At 43.8% G+C, this 17634-nt stretch overlaps 1 protein-coding gene across 2 annotated transcripts in view; it reads right to left on the reverse strand.

Moving 5' to 3' along the window:
- Positions 1-491: 491 nt before the first annotated feature.
- LOC139929351 (breakpoint cluster region protein) overlaps positions 492-17634 on the reverse strand; it is a 29948-nt gene continuing 12805 nt past the window's right edge. For both annotated transcript variants that reach the window (XM_078285222.1, XM_078285223.1), the window contains exons 4-24: positions 17253-17357; positions 16465-16650; positions 15255-15362; positions 14945-15005; positions 14777-14829; positions 14526-14666; positions 11177-11298; positions 10494-10659; positions 9938-10057; positions 9171-9246; positions 8976-9080; positions 8607-8681; positions 7936-8033; positions 7588-7719; positions 4576-4635; positions 4349-4458; positions 3379-3518; positions 2990-3124; positions 2749-2854; positions 2164-2326; positions 492-2044 (exon numbers count right to left, since the gene is read on the reverse strand). In XM_078285222.1, coding sequence (XP_078141348.1) covers positions 1955-2044; positions 2164-2326; positions 2749-2854; positions 2990-3124; positions 3379-3518; positions 4349-4458; positions 4576-4635; positions 7588-7719; positions 7936-8033; positions 8607-8681; positions 8976-9080; positions 9171-9246; positions 9938-10057; positions 10494-10659; positions 11177-11298; positions 14526-14666; positions 14777-14829; positions 14945-15005; positions 15255-15362; positions 16465-16650; positions 17253-17357 — 2352 coding nt within the window. In that variant the 3' untranslated portion in view covers positions 492-1954. The remainder of the gene's footprint in view (positions 2045-2163; positions 2327-2748; positions 2855-2989; positions 3125-3378; positions 3519-4348; positions 4459-4575; positions 4636-7587; positions 7720-7935; positions 8034-8606; positions 8682-8975; positions 9081-9170; positions 9247-9937; positions 10058-10493; positions 10660-11176; positions 11299-14525; positions 14667-14776; positions 14830-14944; positions 15006-15254; positions 15363-16464; positions 16651-17252; positions 17358-17634) is intronic.

Raw genomic sequence — 17634 nt, forward strand, 5'->3', positions numbered from 1 at the left:
AGATCAAAGTTAAAGTATAATTGATTTTTGTTTATATTGGTAGTTGCTTGCCTCATGATGATCACCAACTGAAGGTCATAGTTTACCCACCTTTAGATTTGCCACTACATCACTGTAATGTCTGGACTACCAACAGGACATGCAGGGCAGATGCCAAGGGGCCTCGAAAGCCCTGACTTTGCCTGTAGAACTTTGTCACTTGACTGTAAATTTGCACCAATACAAATTTGCATGCTATCATCATGACTATCTTCAACAATTTGCTGGCAGTGCGGCGGGCCCTTTTATAATGGCAGGACAAAGTCAGCATGCATACAGTATAGGTTTAGTGATTTTTATTTGTAAAATAGGACTGAAACATTGCTGACCCTGGTGAGCTGCAATATGCCAGAGTTGTGTCAAGGTAGTAGGCAGTAAGTCTGCTGAGTGTTTTATCTCAGACTGAAAGAGGAAGTAGTGCAAGAATAATGTTATCAACTTTTTATTTACAGAAATCATACACAGTTGGTCATTGCTTATCCTAAGGAATCACTAAGACTTATTGCTTATACATTAATTTACATGAGTCACAAGAATTTAGGGTTATAGTTATGTGCTAATAAGAAGTGTCTGAATACTTACTTTAAAGAATGTTTCTGAAAAAATACTTTATGCAAGCACACATACTGTATTTTCACAGAGCTTTGAAAATAACAGGCTACAAGCTGTGTAGATCCATAGACAGGGGAGCCTATTGATAACCCAGGAGACTTGGATATGAGTGAATCACTGTGCTAGAAGGGTCCTACCAAGGAACATTTGGAATATCAAATAAGCACTATTTCCAGATTCTTTCATTTCTATGGGACAACAGTCTGTGGTTTTGACCCATGAAGGCAGAACACTACAGAGAAGGAATGGAGTAAGCAATAACAATATGCTAATTACAGCCAAATAAATCAAATCAGAGGAAGTCTAAAAAACAACGGTCAACTATGGAAAAAAGACAACTGTGAAATTATAACAATACACGGCACAGCATACATTCCATGGGTGGAAGAATTAGGCCTAGCCTGCTTGAGCTCTTCTCTGGGCAGCATAGTTGCCGATTCTTGGAATGGTTTGCCTTTCACTTCGCTGTACCGCCACCTCCCAAAAAGCAATCGCATCTACATGCAAGTTGTCTATCTGGTGGAACACCACCAGAAGAACCTGTCAACTGAATAAGGACACTATACAAGTTGTATAGCAGAGAAAAAAACACTTTCAATCTTTAGGTCAACATGCCTGCATGTTGTGTCTTAACTACAGTTTTCAGTCTCATACGTTTAAGTTCTGTACAAAATTAAGAGAGAGCGTGTAAACATTAGGTCAATGGAAACGTTCCTATTGGTCATCAGCAGGGAAACATTGGCACAGGTGAGTTTTCAACCAACTTGAACATTTCTGGGAGAAAATGTACATACAGACATGAAGAAATATGTCCATCCATTCATCCATCCATTCATCCAACCATTCATCCATCATCCATCCATAGCAATAAATCTTACAAAATCCAGTAACATAACAGTAGAAATTCCCCTCTGTGAATATGGAGCTGATGTGCATAGTGACAGCATGGAACAGGGGAAAAGATAAGTAGTAAAGTAAAGCCAATCATGCTCGTTGACACAAACTTTAAATTAAATAAAAACAAGGAATGATTTGTTTCGACTATATAGGTAATATATAGGTTGTCTTGGACTGACACAGCGGGTAAGCTTGTAAGAAAACACAACACACACACGCTCATCACTTCTCCAAAAGAAATGGCTTTGGTCCAGGTGTCGTTTTCGGTCTACAATGTGTCGTTGGCTCCCCCTGGTGGCTAAATTGAGCATCTTCTCAGTAAACCAGCAGCGTTCACCGCATCCAGCAACACGCATTCTTCTTCTAAACAGGATGTTGACCATTTGTGGACAAGTCTGTGTTCCTGCTATACTTCAGTAGAGAAGAGAAGGCTTTGACGTTTGCTGTCGGGAGTTGGGATGCTCTCAAGCTGAAGGAAATACAGCAGGACTTGTACCTACGGAGACACAGGAAAAGAAAGCAGGAGACATGATCAGACCCATACGATACATAGATAACGTCACTGTGAGCTCTACCGCATCTTCATCGACATCCTGACAGTTTGATGAAGCCTACCTGAGACATGACTTCCAGCGACCAGCTGTCGTTCATGGAGATTGGCTGTGTGGAACTGGCTGAGATTTTGCTGTCTTTCTCTGAGGGGCGAAGCAAAGTGGGGCCGAACACTGTGGCCAGGTTGTGGAAAGACATCTTGTTGATGCTCTCGTTTTCAGCCACCCTGTGAGAACATGAGGAACAACATTTGAACTGCAACTTATAAATAGACACAGAGAGATGGGGCTAAGCAAAAAAAAAAAAAAAAACAAGGCGAGATTCCAATCCAAACAACATATTTTTAGGTCATTTTTCCATCATTTGTGAACCAAATGTAAACAGTCATGATGTTAGCCAAGTCAACTATAGTCATCTGTCTCTCCTGTCACCAGACTGTAAAATGATAAGCAATAATAACTTCGCAATGCTAAAACACACAGAGAGTCATAGCAATGCTAGTGAGTTGTAGCCTGTAGCCTGTAAATAGGCTCGCAGGATGGCCAGTCTATGTTTTCTATAGTGGATAACAGAGACATACACTACTACTACCCAATATTAATTACACAATAGCTCTAAAGATGTGCTGTAGTTGTAAAGCCTCTTTACCTCTTCAGGTGGTCCAGCAGGAAGAGGAAGGTGACCAGATTGGGCTCTGGCAGCGACAGCAGCAGGTTGAGCATGCAGCTCTCCTTGGCCACACTGTCAGAGAGAGCTGCAAGGCAAACAGCATGTGAATATGCATCAACTTATGTATGTATAATATATCACACGCACTCCTGAGCACTGATGATAACTCCAAATAACGAGGTGATTTGGTTTAGGGTTAAAAAACAAAAGGGTGCCTCACCGATGCCTCCAGCAAAGTTGGGGTATAAGTCATCAGTGAAAAGAGGCTCTGGCAGCTCGCGGAAATACAGCTTCAGTGTTCCAGCGATGGCATTCACGTCCATCTCCCTCATCATCAGAGACACGTCCTTGTTGTCTGCCAGTGAGATGAGAGAACAGTCACTAAATATGAAGGAATACTGAGATCGAGTTGAACAGTAGGGGACGGAATGGCACTTCTGTACAAGGTATGAGTCAGTTGTTCAGTAATGTATTGGTGGATAAAAAGGTGGGTGAGCTATGACCTTCCATTGGTGATCATCACAAGGCAAACAACCACCAATATCAACCAAAATCAATGATATTTTCAGAAAACCATGATTTTTTTTTCACATTCTGAGGTGAACTCACTTGAATCGAAAGCGGCCTTCAGAGCCTGGATGTCTGTGGCCACGCCAGACACTCTGTAGATCCCCACCTCCTCCATCCCCCGCCGCTCGATCTCCTCCACACACTGTCTGACGATGAGCGGCACCTTGGAGCGCTCCCGCCTGCCAGGGTCACATACAACACAGAGACAGTGCTTAAAGGTGCTAGCTGGAGCTTTTTTAACCATCAACATATCATTGTCAAAGTAATTGTGATGCCTTGTTGTTTTACTATAACAAATGAAACCACGGTTGAGGCAATTGGTAGTTTCTATCCCTCTCCAGTGGTATCTTTAGTGCTAGTGTTTCTCAAAATTAAGATCACATTTCCCATAAACCCTGTTGTTCCCTGTCACAAAGAGGATGTTGCTACTTGCCCTCCCTCCCTGGCAGTGAAGAACAGCGTTTGGCAGATTGCCTGCTAAATCTGACCCTGTGGCACATAATGTAAAATGCAGTGTGGAGGCCGGTAGAGGCTGCCAGTCTTCTCATCTGGAGTCCCTATTTTCCAAAAGGAAAAGGTGCTGCAGCTATGTATTTTAAAACTGAGTATTTGAAGTTGATATAAGGAAACTAGAGAGTATATGTATAGGCTAGAATTTTAGTTGGTGAGTGATTAAAATCTCAAAATTCTCTACTTTTAGACTAAAGCAAACTAAGAAACTCCCAATCCACAGCACAGCATGTTCAGCATTATAAAGGATCCTTTGTCAAATAGATTCTACCCATAACAGGCTTATGTTGTTTTACACTTCAGCACCAAAACCAATTGAACCAAAAAAAACAAAACAAGCCTATTTCTGGATTGTTTTTTGATGTTTTTGGAAGGAATGAGTGGAAAGTATCCAATTCCTTAAAACACTTAAAGCACTTCACAAATGTTGACTCATGAGGGAATATGAAATATAAAACATGGGCATGACACTCAGACTGAAGACATATGAACAACTCACTTTGTTACTACGTGGATTTTCACTCCAAACACGCCCGATTGTTTCCGTGAGGGCATTCGCTTCAGACTGAACTCTCTGCTGGTGAACTTCATTGAAAGCTTCACCTCAATCTGAAACATGGTGAAGAAAAGCCATTACCAGAGGGGTAACTTAGATGCCAACATATGATTCCTTCGTACCGTGTAGTTCCATAGAAGAAGACATAAACACATAGGTCCAATACCTACCCCATTCATGGTGATGACTGTCCTTTGCCAGTCTTTATTTTGCAGTGTTTGGGGATCCAGCTGGAAAACATGAAAGAGAGGTACCGGTCATGTTTTTTCCACACCAGGGTTGAGCTCAATTCACTTTTAATTCATTCAACCCAGGAAGTGGATTTTCTTCAAAATTCAAAACCAGGAAATCTTTTGCTTTTTCCGATTTGTAAAGAGAAAGTGAAAAGAGATCGCTTATTTTGTGAATTGCTGTGTCAGTTTACATTCTGAATTTACTGAGCTGAGAGTGAATTACTCCAAGTACAATACTACCTCACCATCATCATTTGAAGCAAACAACTTGTTTCACAATAGATTCAGGCTCTCAGCCCAGTGAGGTTAATTTCTGAACTCAATCATGTAATCATGAGTATTACATTTCAATAACCTGCTCAATTACTTCACTCACCCTTGCATAAACCCCATATGGCCAGGTAGTGTCAGCCCATGTCACTAATCTATTTTAGTCACCTGACTAATACCAAGCTGCCAGCCTGTATTTACAGTGATCAGGCATGAGTAATGTGATAACATCATGTCCCCCCGCTAAGCATTCTTGCTCGTCCGACATGGCAGATGTTCGTTCACCCAAGAAACCATCCAATCTCATTCAGATAATCCTTTGTTCAGTGAAAATCAGTTTCTTACATAATACTTATCAACAGGATAAAAATCATAGGCGCCACAGCACAGGCTGTAAATCTGGAAAGAGAGAAATCCCAAGAGAAACACAACAGTATGTAACCTAAATAAGGATTTAAACACCGTGGGGAAATGAGAGAGAGCCCAAAAAGTTTTTGTCCTCAAATGTAGGGTTTCCAAGTCATCTTTTCCAGCAGTAAACCCATCCACAACTTGTTCCCCATGTCTTTACCTTCGGCCTGAGCAGAGCGCTGCGAACTCTGTCCCACAGACGGGTCCCTGTGCTCGGGGGTTTCCTCGGAGCCGTGTCCCCCCCCTCCTCCAGACTGCTGCTGGCCTGATCCAGATTCTCCTCACTTGGACAGCTCTCAGTCATTCTCACTCACGTGAGCCTCTCTTAACTCTCGTCTCTCAAACGTCACTTTCACCAGCTAATGACGCCAGACAAAGAAACCAGCCCTGCTCTCCGGATAGCAGATATCGCTCTTTTCTCTATCATTAAACTAACAAGAACAGCAGATCCCTCCTCCCTCAAAAAAGCAGCCATTTATCATATTGCCTCGAAGAATCTTGGGGATCTTCACTGATGTGGCCTGGCTGAATCCTCACAAAAGTTTCTGTCATGTCCATGTCTCGGCCTTGTTAGACTCCTGCTCCTTTCATTTCAGCAGGACTCAGAAAGGGAACAAAGGCGGGCAGCCTGCCGACCACACCGCCTCCGTGTTGTTCTACTTCCCAGATGGATTTGCGGATTAACTCCTGAGAATCCCCTCCTACCCTCATTACCGACGTGCTCACGCCTACCACCGCTCGCTGTCAGGACTGCCAGGGGCGATCTGGTAATTTAGCACTGCAGGTAGCCTACCCACGATCCTCTGGGGGTAATTATTGATTGCCACTAGTGACTTTTAACATCACTGCTGCTATGTGCCTTACTTTGTCTTTTTCCCCCCTCAACTACTTAAGTATCAGATACATCTTTCAGCCTTTAATCCTATGATCTAAAGAACATATGCATCAACACATTGCCAAGAGATTATTCCTCTGATTAAAAGCTATCTCTACATATCCCACAAAGCAGGTCTGACCCAGGTCTCAAGGTCCTGCGTCAGGTAATGCCCACTAATCCTTCTGTGTATGAAATGGTGATATGGTTTATTTAGTAGTATTTGTCAAAGCCTCAAGCTGGGGATTTCTTGAATATATCACTTATGGATAAATTCATGGAAGGCAGGACTTTATGAAAAAATTATCTCTTCCTTTCAAATCTCATTCCATTTTTCTTCAACATGTACCAACAATAGTTTGGACAACGGTTTCATACTGTCAGTCCCAGTTCATCTGTTTGAAAGTGAAAAACTGCCTTCAGCCCAATGATGTACATATCAACAAAGCCAGCAGAGAGGCCAACATAACACCATGGGTGGCTCCACACTCCGCTTCTGGATAGGGCCTTTAATACCCAACAGGTGTCTCAACCCCGGGCCGCTGGCTCCTGGAACAACATGGCCCGTCTTTGACCGAGGGTGCCAGCACCCACATGCTCCTTTTCTCAGTGGTGTTTTGACTCACCTGTCCAGCAGGGAAATCCCTTCACTAATTGATCAAAGAGGGCTCTGTGTCTTTCTCTCCCTCACTCTCCCTCTGTCCCGCTTACTCTCATTACTCATTACTCTGTCATAGTCTGGATCGGGGCCAGGGGCTACATTTGGCCGGCCCGTGTCCCTCCCAAAGTCTAATCCTCCCTCTGTCACAACACCCTATCAGCAGTCAGGCTGAGGTGACCCACCAGCAACCTCACGGCTCATTTCTTTTTCAACAGCAAAGGGTCCCAGAAGGCAGGATTATTTAAAAAAAGGTTTTGCGGCTAACGGTGATGATAAGTCATACTCACAACTGTTAGAATCAGTATAGAGAGTGTGACAAGTTCACTGAACATTGAAAGAGGATGCTATTTGCAAATAGTATCTGCAAATACTGATTTTTAGTTTGTCTTTTTCTGCTTGGGGGCCATATGGGTGGGGCTTACCACATGGGACACACTTTACAATATGATATACATACATCAGGGGTTGAGTGAGCTCCAGATTTGGGTCAAATAATGTTTGTTTTAATCTACTTGAGTACCAGAGAAGAACAACAGGACAATAAAATGAGTGGCATACCATGTAGACAGTTACAGGGAATTTTGAAAGTGAATTTAGTCTTCTTTTCTGTGATTGACATAACCCAACACAACCTGACTCGTCCTAATGTGGTAAACCCCACCCATCTGATAGGTAAAAAATAGGAATTATTTGCCAATACCATTTGACCCATGTCTGCCTCATCTGTCCATACCTTTATCTGTCCTTTGGCCATGATCCTGTCTGTGTTCTCTCCATCCTCTTTGCTCTGCTTGGTTTTGTTGCAGCACTTCTCATAGCAGAGCAGCCTCAGAGTCTGAGAGCCCTCCAGCTCAATCTCAAACTCCTTGCATGGAAACAGATCAAAAGCATGTTAGTAAAAACTTAAGAGAGGTCACAGCCCAGTGCACAACATTTCTCAACTTTTATTTACCCAAGGGAACGATTTTCTGACCACTAAACTAGGGGTTCATTGCCTTTCTCAAGGGCACATAAACAGTAGGTACTGAGGGAGGGAAGGGCATTACTCATCCACTTTCTCCACCTGGGTTTGCACTCTCACCTCGTTCCAGTTGGGCTCTGTCGAGTCTCTGTACACACGTGTTTTGGCTTTGTTGACAAAGTAGCCAAAGGAGTCCACCTCAAGAGTGCAGTACAGGTCTAATGGACAGAAGCAGAAGTAGTTATAGACAGTTGAATTATATAATAATGATAGATATAACATGCCCAGATGGTGTAGTGGATAAGGCCCTGTCTCTGGAACCACATGCTGGCCTTGGGTTGAATCCAATCAGAGGCCCCTCTCCAGTCTCATTCCTACTCTGTGCACCTCTCAGCTTTCTTACCATCTCAATAAAGAAAGAAATAGCAAGGGAAGTGGACTGCCCACTGGTTGGGACATGCCCATGACTACTGGCTGGCTAGCAGTTCTTGTGACTATGTTTCTGTGATAGAGACAAACAAGGGGAGCATAAGCTGGCGACGATTTGAGAAGCCAAAGACATATTTTGACGAGGCTTGTACACAGTGTTCCCGACTAATCCCGCTTGTTCCCTTGAAGCTGCCGTCCCAGCTGACAGCCAGAGGCAGAGTGCGTACAGTAGATGGGATTGGAGAGAAACAGAGGAAGACGCGACCGTGGAACGCCACCCACAACCTCTATAATTATCAAGCAATATTATTTCTGGTCAAAACAGGAAAAACAAGTCTGATATCCAAAAATAAGCCACTTACTTGAGCTCTGTTTGAGGCCTGATGCAGAGTGGACAATGACATTCAGGAAGCCATACAGACCAGGAGATTCATCATCTGTGGAATAAAACAGTTGAGCTTAGGTGGGTTGAGATCAGAAATAAAAAAAACAGCAGGAAAAGGGAAGAAACAGTAATAGTTCCTTAGAAATGAATGAGTTGTGCAAGTTAAAAAAAAAAAAAAATCCTGAAAAAGAAACTAAAATTGAATTCCCCATAATAAAAAAAATAGTATCACAGAAGTACCACGATGAAAGTCATAATACTTGGCATCATATGCGCTATAGTTGTCAGACTAACAATTTTATAAATAGTTGTATTCATGCCTGCCATACTGCAGGTTACACCTTACCTTCCTTATTCATGGTCATTGGAATAGTGTGGACCGTCTGAAGCTTCACACAGGAGTTAGTGAGCATCTGCAGCTCCAGAGAGGTCAGAGAGAAGCTTTTGAAACCTGCAGGACAACATCAAGGCAAATGAAAGTCACACAAAAGTTACAGAAGTGTTGTGATAACACTGGCACCATGCTGCAGAGAAAACTCACACTTCTTCTGCTGCTCGCGAACGATCTCCCTCCACTCGGCACGCTCATAGTCAGAGGAGATCAGGAATGTGAAACTCTGAAAGACATAAAGTAATGTTATGCTGCCTTGTAATCAGAAAAACAGTGCAGCACCGTTATACCTCTAGGGGGCAGCAGACACCAAAATGAATACTTTACTGAGTGAACAACTGCACTTTGCATTAAATACCGACTAGGGAATCTGGGTGAATTCTGGGTGATTCAGATTGATTGGTCAAATGTGAATAATGGCAGAAATTAAATCTAAAATTTGTATTTCTTCACAACTTGAGGGTTGATTGGCATTGTCCTGTGTGTACATTCCAGTGCAGTGGGTTTCCAAACACTTTTCATGCCAATAACCACCCAGTAGGGACACATTAGACCACAGACCCCTATTGTCTGTTGATGAGATTGTTGATGTCTGTCTCGACTGTAGGTGGGGAGCATGGAACCTCTGATCAAAATGGCCGTTCTTATACATTCTGTCCTTGTGCCGAATTCTTGTGAATGAAATAACAAACAATCCCTCATTTACTGGAGACCCTGTGGAGCCTCCTCAAGGGCATCAGGACCCAGTTTGGGGAACCAGTGTGCTTATCATATCTTTGCACCAATGCGGGACACTGATATAGATTGGTTGAGATGTAAGGACCAAGTTGTGGGTGTATGTAAGGGATAGGTTAAAAACCAATCACTATTCCCCTGTGAAACATCCTCTGAGTCTGCTGCCAAGCCTCCTGACTCACCTTGCCGTTCCTGTTGGCCACTCTGAAGGCCATGTTGGGGGACATGAGTAGCAGCAGAGACTCCTGTTCTGACAACTTCTTCCTCAGTCGCTCGATCACCTTGGACCCTTTGGTGGTTCTCTACAGATACACAATAACAGAGTTAATGCAATACAGGACATACTGTCTAGACCACTGCTTATCCTATGCACTCCACATTTTGTTCTATTGACATTATGCTTTGTCGGTAATCCTCAAATTCCTCCTTTTTGTATTTTGGCATCATCTTTGGCGCTCAGCGCTCATTGCTGTGGTGTTTCTGCACTGCTCTTCCCACAGATCACCTGTCAATCAAACAGTGTGGGTGGGACTGTGACGTCTTTTTCCTTGGATTTTCTGTTGATGCAGTTTGAGTTTCTGTAGGTCTTTTCTTTGTCTGTTCAGCCATGGTGGCTATCGCTGCTCAAACTAACACCCGGTTCTTCTTCTATTGATTCCAAACAAACCGGAAATGTAAAACCCATCGCTTCCTGTGTGCCAGAGGATTTTATGCTCTCTACAGTCGGTCCATCCTCACCTTCTCTCTCTGGATCTCGTTCTTGATCTGGGAGATTTTGATCTTCATGGCGTCTATCTCCTCGTCCTGCACCAGAGGGATGGGGGTGGACTCACAGTCCTCGATGGTCTGGAAGGTCAGGTCGGCCAGTGGGATGTACCACTTACAGTCATACTGCTGCCCTTTGCTATTGGTAGACAGACACACAGGAGGACAACACACATTAACACATAGAAACACAGGTATACATGTCTACCGAGACAGTGTGACACAGCTGGAAGGGAACATTGTCCTTCAGTTTCACCAAAATGGCTTTTTAGCAGCATTAGCGTTCCTGATTGAAACCAAGGGGAAGACTAGCTGCAAGCTCGCAGACTATTTTGGGAAACTGATGGACAAATCTACACTTTCTCCCCCAGAGAGACCGGGGTTCCCACTGTGGCCCTAATGTAAAATTCCATAATCTTTCTTCAGAAAAGCTTGTAGTATTTGTTTTTTTTCTACTTAAAAGGCCGTATCCTCATATAACTGACATCAGCTTGATACTACTTACTGTGATATATACTCTAATTTATGTTAAAGATGTCTGTCAGCCAAGGGTTAACGTTTCTCATTCCCCACCGGTCGGGGGATTTGAACCGGCGGTCTTCCGCTCGCACGCCTGCCTCTCTAACCTGTGGGGGCGGGCGCGGGGCCAGACTCACCCTGCAGCCTGTTTCTTCAGCTTGGTGCAGAGCAGCAGGTCGGTGAAGAGGAAGACGTGACGAAGCTTCCTGGAACCTTCCACCAGCTCCACCATGAAGCGATCCCTCAACAGCTGACGGTTCTGCCGAAAAGGAACAGGACATCCCTACCGTCATTACACTCGAAGTATCTTACCATCAAAATATCTTCAAAATACGACCCAAGTGTCCTACTGTCCTAAGAGTTAAGGAAATATGTCATAGGATTAGGGGGCTTTCACCTGCTGTTTTACAAAAAGCACACAGATGTGCAAGTTGTAAAATTGCTGAAAATTGAATATCTCAGTACAATAAAGATCCAGTGTCATCCTAAGTTATCCTATTTTTTTCCGGTTTAAAAAGCATATAGTTGATCCTCAAAAATGCTAACAATTTGTCACCAAACGTCTTAAGATATTTAATAAATTAAAACATATCTGATAGTAAGTTTTACATTGATGCCAGCAATCATTTTATAAGATTATGTGTTACTTTTTTCACATCAGTATCTTATTTTGGAACAAAACACTTCAAAAACACGTCAAACTTCAACAACATGCGTGTAATTACAGCCTGCAGTGTTGCTGCTATCTGATGAATGTGACCAAACCTGATGGGTGTAAACAAAATGAACACTTGTAACGATAAATCATTTGTGATGTGACCAAAACAGAACAGCCAGCGTTTCTTTAAACACAATACAGGTGTATCTCCTGGACCTCCAGGCTATCCTTAACCTACAGCAGAGCTCTCACAGAAATAATGTTGTATTCTCAAGCTTCCGCTGCATTTCAACCTCAGATGCCGTCTCTGGAACTGTAAACTAAGCGGGTCAGGTCAATGACTAGTTGCGCTTCCAGCTCGTCTGCCATGTTTTTCGGTAACAGATCCTAATTTCAGAGCTTCCTTTAATCCTCCTCAACCGGTCCAGCCTGAGGTTAGAGGCGGATGTGATGACATCTGCTCTTCCTGCAGCAGCGTGCATCTAAATGTCCCCACTGCTGTTTAGAATGGCTTTTGACCTCTGGGCTGAAGCTGTTTACACCGATACTGCCCATGTGAGAATTTACCATCCCACACCGACCGCAGTTTGACAAAAACAAGGAAATCACTGCGGCGTGTTTTTCCATGCTGTTTTTGCACAGTTCAGTTCAGTGCGGGTGTGTTAGAAGCACCCAAACATGTTTGGTACTGTCCCTATTTCAAAGAGAGTTGGGTTACATCTGCACATTCCTCTCCAACACAAACAGGACCGCAATTGCTCAATATTCCACTGTAAAACCAAGTGTTGTGATACTGTCCCGTACAGGGAAGGGCAGTCAGGATTCATGGCATCTGCTTTTGTCATACACTGTAATGAGACGTTGAGCGCCAAGGCATGTAGAAGAGGCGAGGCTAAACAAACTTGTGGGTTTAAATGATCATGATAATTACAGGCAGCCACGGTGCAAATGATCAACAGTGAGTGCAAATTTAGTCGAGAGCCAATCCAATACAATAACAAACTTGTATTTTAAGTTAATTGTGATGTGTCGACTTGTTATCCGCCTATCTCTGTGGGATTTCAGCCGACTTCCGAGACAATATGCGGTACAGCATTCCCAAGAATCACTCTGTAATTTACTTCTAAGTCCGATGGGCAGGGCGAGTTTCCAGAGAAAATAGAGGAAGTTCCCAATCAGGTCTTCTGAATCAGAGCCCCGGGACGTGTGGTGGCTCAGGAAAGGTGAGGAAGCGTCGGGTAAGTCGGCACACGCCCAGCGCAGAAGGCTGGACAGACAGTTACTTGATAAGGCCGCAGGTCATTTCTGGGAAGCGGAGCTGAGGGAAGGATGGGTGTGAGCGGAGAGTGAGGCGACAGGCTTTCCTGGTTTGCGACACAGAGACCCTTGGCTTCGCCGTTCGCACCGCTCTGTCACGAGCTTCCTCTAACGCTCCGCTTCCTCCGCGACTAGAGCAGACAGGCCGAGATGACTCAGCAAGAGCCTGACTCACACACCAGTTTTATTACAGCTTCCAGACACCCTGCGCTCTCGGCTTTTACTGTCACTAGTCGGGATCTGATGGAAATTACTGGTGCAGAATTAACCCCGAATGCCAAAAAAGGTGCTGTGTGGGTGAGAGAATGAAATAACAGAGTGTACTTGAAGAGTTCCATTACAAAATATTGTACGTCCATTCTGGGGGAAAAACTTTACCTGAAGTTTAGTAACTCTAAAATACAGAGTATGCAGTCTGTATCATTAAGTGTTAAGTGTTTTCTCAGCCAAGGACTTAAGTAACCTATTACCCCTTGAAATGAAACCTAATTCCCTTTTTATTTTTGGCTTGTCAATCATTTTGCAAGAGTGGGTGTCACTTTTTTCAACTGGGGGATATCTTGTTTAGGAGGCAAAACTCAGCTCTCCCAAATGCAGCCTGTATAAAAAAACAAGCTTGTGCCAGAGAGTTAACGGAGCACAAAAGACTGGCAGCAAATGAAACCAAGTATAAAAGCCCTGCAGGAGCGGGCTGGGGAGTCAATACGGCAGTGCCAGGCAGAGTGTCTGTGCCACTGCGGCTGCCTGTCAAACCGCTGGATTTGTCCTTGGCAAAGGGAACAAGTGCTCCACAGAGGGAACAAGCTGTACTTCCTCCTAATGTGCCCTTCTCCTCTGCTGAAGCCCTTACTGTGTCCAGAATAATACTACAACAAGCTACGCTACAGTCAGTCTAAACAAACAAGAGTCTGATTTTTGGAAAATAAAAAGCACATCCAGAATCCAAAATTAACTTTTTGTCTCACCTGGCAAGGGCTGGTGAACAAAAAACAATGTACCTGCCGAGAATAATTTTTACCAGCCTAAATAATGAATGTGCGTTTTTCATAGAAATAAAGTCGCCCTACCCACTTTCTATGCCATTTCATGTACAGAATCAGGTACTGTGTGTTCATTTAAAACTCGCTCACTCACTTATACAGTGGCTCATGTTTGTAATTCATCATGAAGTGCAGCAGAATCAAAATTACTTTAAGTTAAAAGCTTAAAAGCTTAAAAGCTTTTTGAAGTGTAGTTTCAAAGTTTGAAAACAGGCAAAGACCAAAGACTGTATATAATCAAGGCATTCAGATATTATTGTCTCAAAAAGGTACCAGCCAGTCGGGCGAGTGACCCTTATTGATTTATCTGCCACAAATTTTACCTGCATTTGTCACTTGGCGAGTGTTCATTTCAAACCCTAAGAACATCGGAACTTATTTTGAAGAAGTGAATTTATCGTCTTCAGGTCATGAAGCCATTCTGAGATTCCAAATCTGAGGGGATGCGGCGCCACAGCCTGCCGTACTGACCTCTCCCTTCTTAACGGTCATGGACTGTCTGCGCGGGGTGATCTCTTCGTTGATACTGGACAAGAAGTTCTGGGAGATGCGCAGGGCGTCCTGCAACAGCGGGTGGTCTGGGTGGCCGGAGGGGGTGTGCTTCAACAGGTCCTGTAGAAAGAGAATGACAAAATCAATCCCAGTCCCCAACGAGAAATTCTTCTTCTTTCATCATCATATGCGGAGGAGATGAGGCCAGGCGGTGGAACGGCTCGACTTACATGCAGAACGAGGGTGCTGCGTGTCACTCTGTCCACGGGTTTGTACAGAAGAACTGTGGAGGAGGAAGAGTCGCAGGATTTCAGTTCAGCAGGCCTAGTCACAGCCCAGCTACTTATAGCAATATTGATTCATGTGGGGGATCGCCACTCATTTCACACAGCACTTACTTTCCAGTGAATATTTAGCAGACTGGTCTTTGGAGTCCTTGGTGCTTTTGACCTTCAGATTCTAGCGGGGCGTAGCAGGAAGATCATGAAAGGGGTATTGGAAAAAGAAAATAATCTCATTAAATCAGAGCAATTACCAAACAGAGCCATTAAAACAAACAACGCCGCTGTAAAGAGCTACTCAGCTAAAGACATGCAGTGTGAGGAGAGCTGAAACTGCCCTGTCATCACTCGCCCGGGGCAGCTGCACAACATCAAACACTCGCCCGCCACAGTCTCATGTCCTGCTGTGTGTGGCGTGATTACATACCTCGGATATCTCTGCAAACTGGATGTTCGCCTGGCAGCACTTGTCTGCCGTCTCCACAGCAACCTTGTAGTTATCCACAAAGGCCCGGTACACTCCGAGCTGGCTGGCCTATAGGGCATGAGGAGAGATGAGAATAGATTCACTCCATAACAGAGCAGATAGATTTTACTAGTCCGTGATGTCCTCTGGGTACGTTGTGATGCCAGTGTATGCTGCGCTCAAGCATGATTTGGCATAAGGTAACATAATAGGATTACGCAGGGAATGAACCCCATTCAGGGTTATACAACGGAGTGTGTGTGTGTGTTCGTGTGTGAGAAAGAGAGAGAGTGGGCAAATGTGTGCTCACGTGCCTTTACATATCCATGTGTGTGTGTGTGCATGTGTTTCATCTTTTTCCTCCCAACAGTGAAATAGTGAGGTAGCTTTTACAGTCAGCAGCCTCCTATAGAGCGTTTTGTTCCCCTTTACTGCCTGTCATGTGGTAAAGCAAGGCTTTTATCTGAGCAGGACATGACTCCAGGCTGTCTACTCACATGTGCGCTGTGAGATCCACTGAACATTACTAACAGGCAAAGACTCCCTCCTTTTACCCTGGAAGTCTCCCTTTTTTAACTATCATTAATGATCAAGGCATGATATTTAAAGAGTGCTATAATTAAGTCAGTTTCTGAAAGTGACTGACTCGACTAATACTGGCTTGTTTGATCAAAAACCAGCATCCTATTTGATGCAAAAAGGTTCAGCCAGTGTACTTTTGAACAAAAAGAGAGAGCTATAATTAGCTGTCTTTGAAAGTGGCTGATTTGACTCGTATGTAGTCCACGTTTTTTGAGTGTGTGGCGAGGTCTAGGTTTTGTATTTTTGCAAAGGTGAAGTGAAATCACCTTAAGGGATTGCCACACTTAACTGCCTTTTAAAGTCACTTGATTAATACGTTTGATCAAAAACCAACACGCCATTTCATGCGTGAACACTACCATTAAAGCTGCACAAGGCATCTTTGCACGTTGGCGGCCCCAACGGCTTCCCGCCAGTGACCATACTTGACCTCAGAATTTCATTTGGGCAAATTGAACAAATCTATGGCGTCTCCACTGGGGGAAGATGGGACGCTCTTGTGATTTAGGCTGATGAGACGGGTGAACCTTTAACAGAAAACTCTTGCCCACTGCAGCTTTTCACAAGTTTAAAACATCAACAAGCTCACCAGTTTCTGGAAGAGATCGCCCACACACTGCTGGTAGCTCCAGTCCTGGACTCTGGGCAGCAGGGCGTCGTAGAAGTCCTTGTGAATCTCATGAAGCTCTGGCACCTTGAAGAAGATGGTCTCTATCTGCTGGATGGTCAGCATTGGCTGGGAGGTCGTGGCTGCTGCCCTCAGAGGCTTCATGGGCTGGGCAATTAATCAATGTGTCAAAACAGTTATTCAATGTGCAGTGCGAAAAATATCCATCTCAAGTCATTTAGTCTCATATTTAGTCTTAGCATCAATTTTTTTTTTTTCTGCAAGTGGGCTGAGACAATACCACTTGTTTCCAGTGCAGCTTTTTTGGGGGGAGGGGGATTTTCTATTAACAAGTAACAATATCTTGGAATAAGATTTTGCCACTGATAACTCCACATGGGTAAATAAAATGACACTTGATGCAAGGGAATTGTTGAAACAAGTTGATTTGCACTGGAAACAAGTACAATCACCAACAAGTTGAAAAGGACACAGGCCAACAGAGAAAAACATGAAAATAAAAGTGAAAAGGTTGGCTATACACCTGTATCTCCAAAAAACAATATAAAAATAATTGGTAAAGTTAAAGTAGTTAAGCTATGTTGTCGACTAATTTAAATTTATCAATACATTTTATGCTGTTTTGTGTCTGAGCAAAAGCTGTGAGACCAACTTAGCTATTTATTGTGCGTATGTGTGTGTGTGTGTGTGTGTGTGTGTGTGTGTGTGTGTGTGTGTGTGTGTGTGTGTGTGTATTAACTGACACTCACTATTAAAAGGGCCTCCAGGTGGCTGAGGTAGGTCTCCTCACTGGCCAGGATTCCTGACAGAACCCACTTCCTCATCTCCAGCCCCTTCTCCTGATCCAGCTCCGCCTGGGAGGAAGATTATATGTGAGTGAGAGAGAAAGCGATTGGGAGACATAAACAGAAGGCATTCCCTGACAGACCTACACCAGGCTCATCTTGACGGATTTTAACTGTAAACAGGTTTAATCTACACTGACTCACCCACAGTGTTGGGTTAGACCTCTGTAAACCACTAGCTGGAGATACTGTTCTCCTGGGATTAGGACAGACCGGATTTGATTAAACTCAGCGGGAGTTTGAGATGCCAAGAGCCAAAAGGTCATAGCATCTTGAGGGAAACAAG

The sequence above is a fragment of the Centroberyx gerrardi genome, chromosome 8 (genome assembly GCF_048128805.1).
Source record: "Centroberyx gerrardi isolate f3 chromosome 8, fCenGer3.hap1.cur.20231027, whole genome shotgun sequence".
NCBI classification, from domain to species: domain Eukaryota; kingdom Metazoa; phylum Chordata; class Actinopteri; order Beryciformes; family Berycidae; genus Centroberyx; species Centroberyx gerrardi.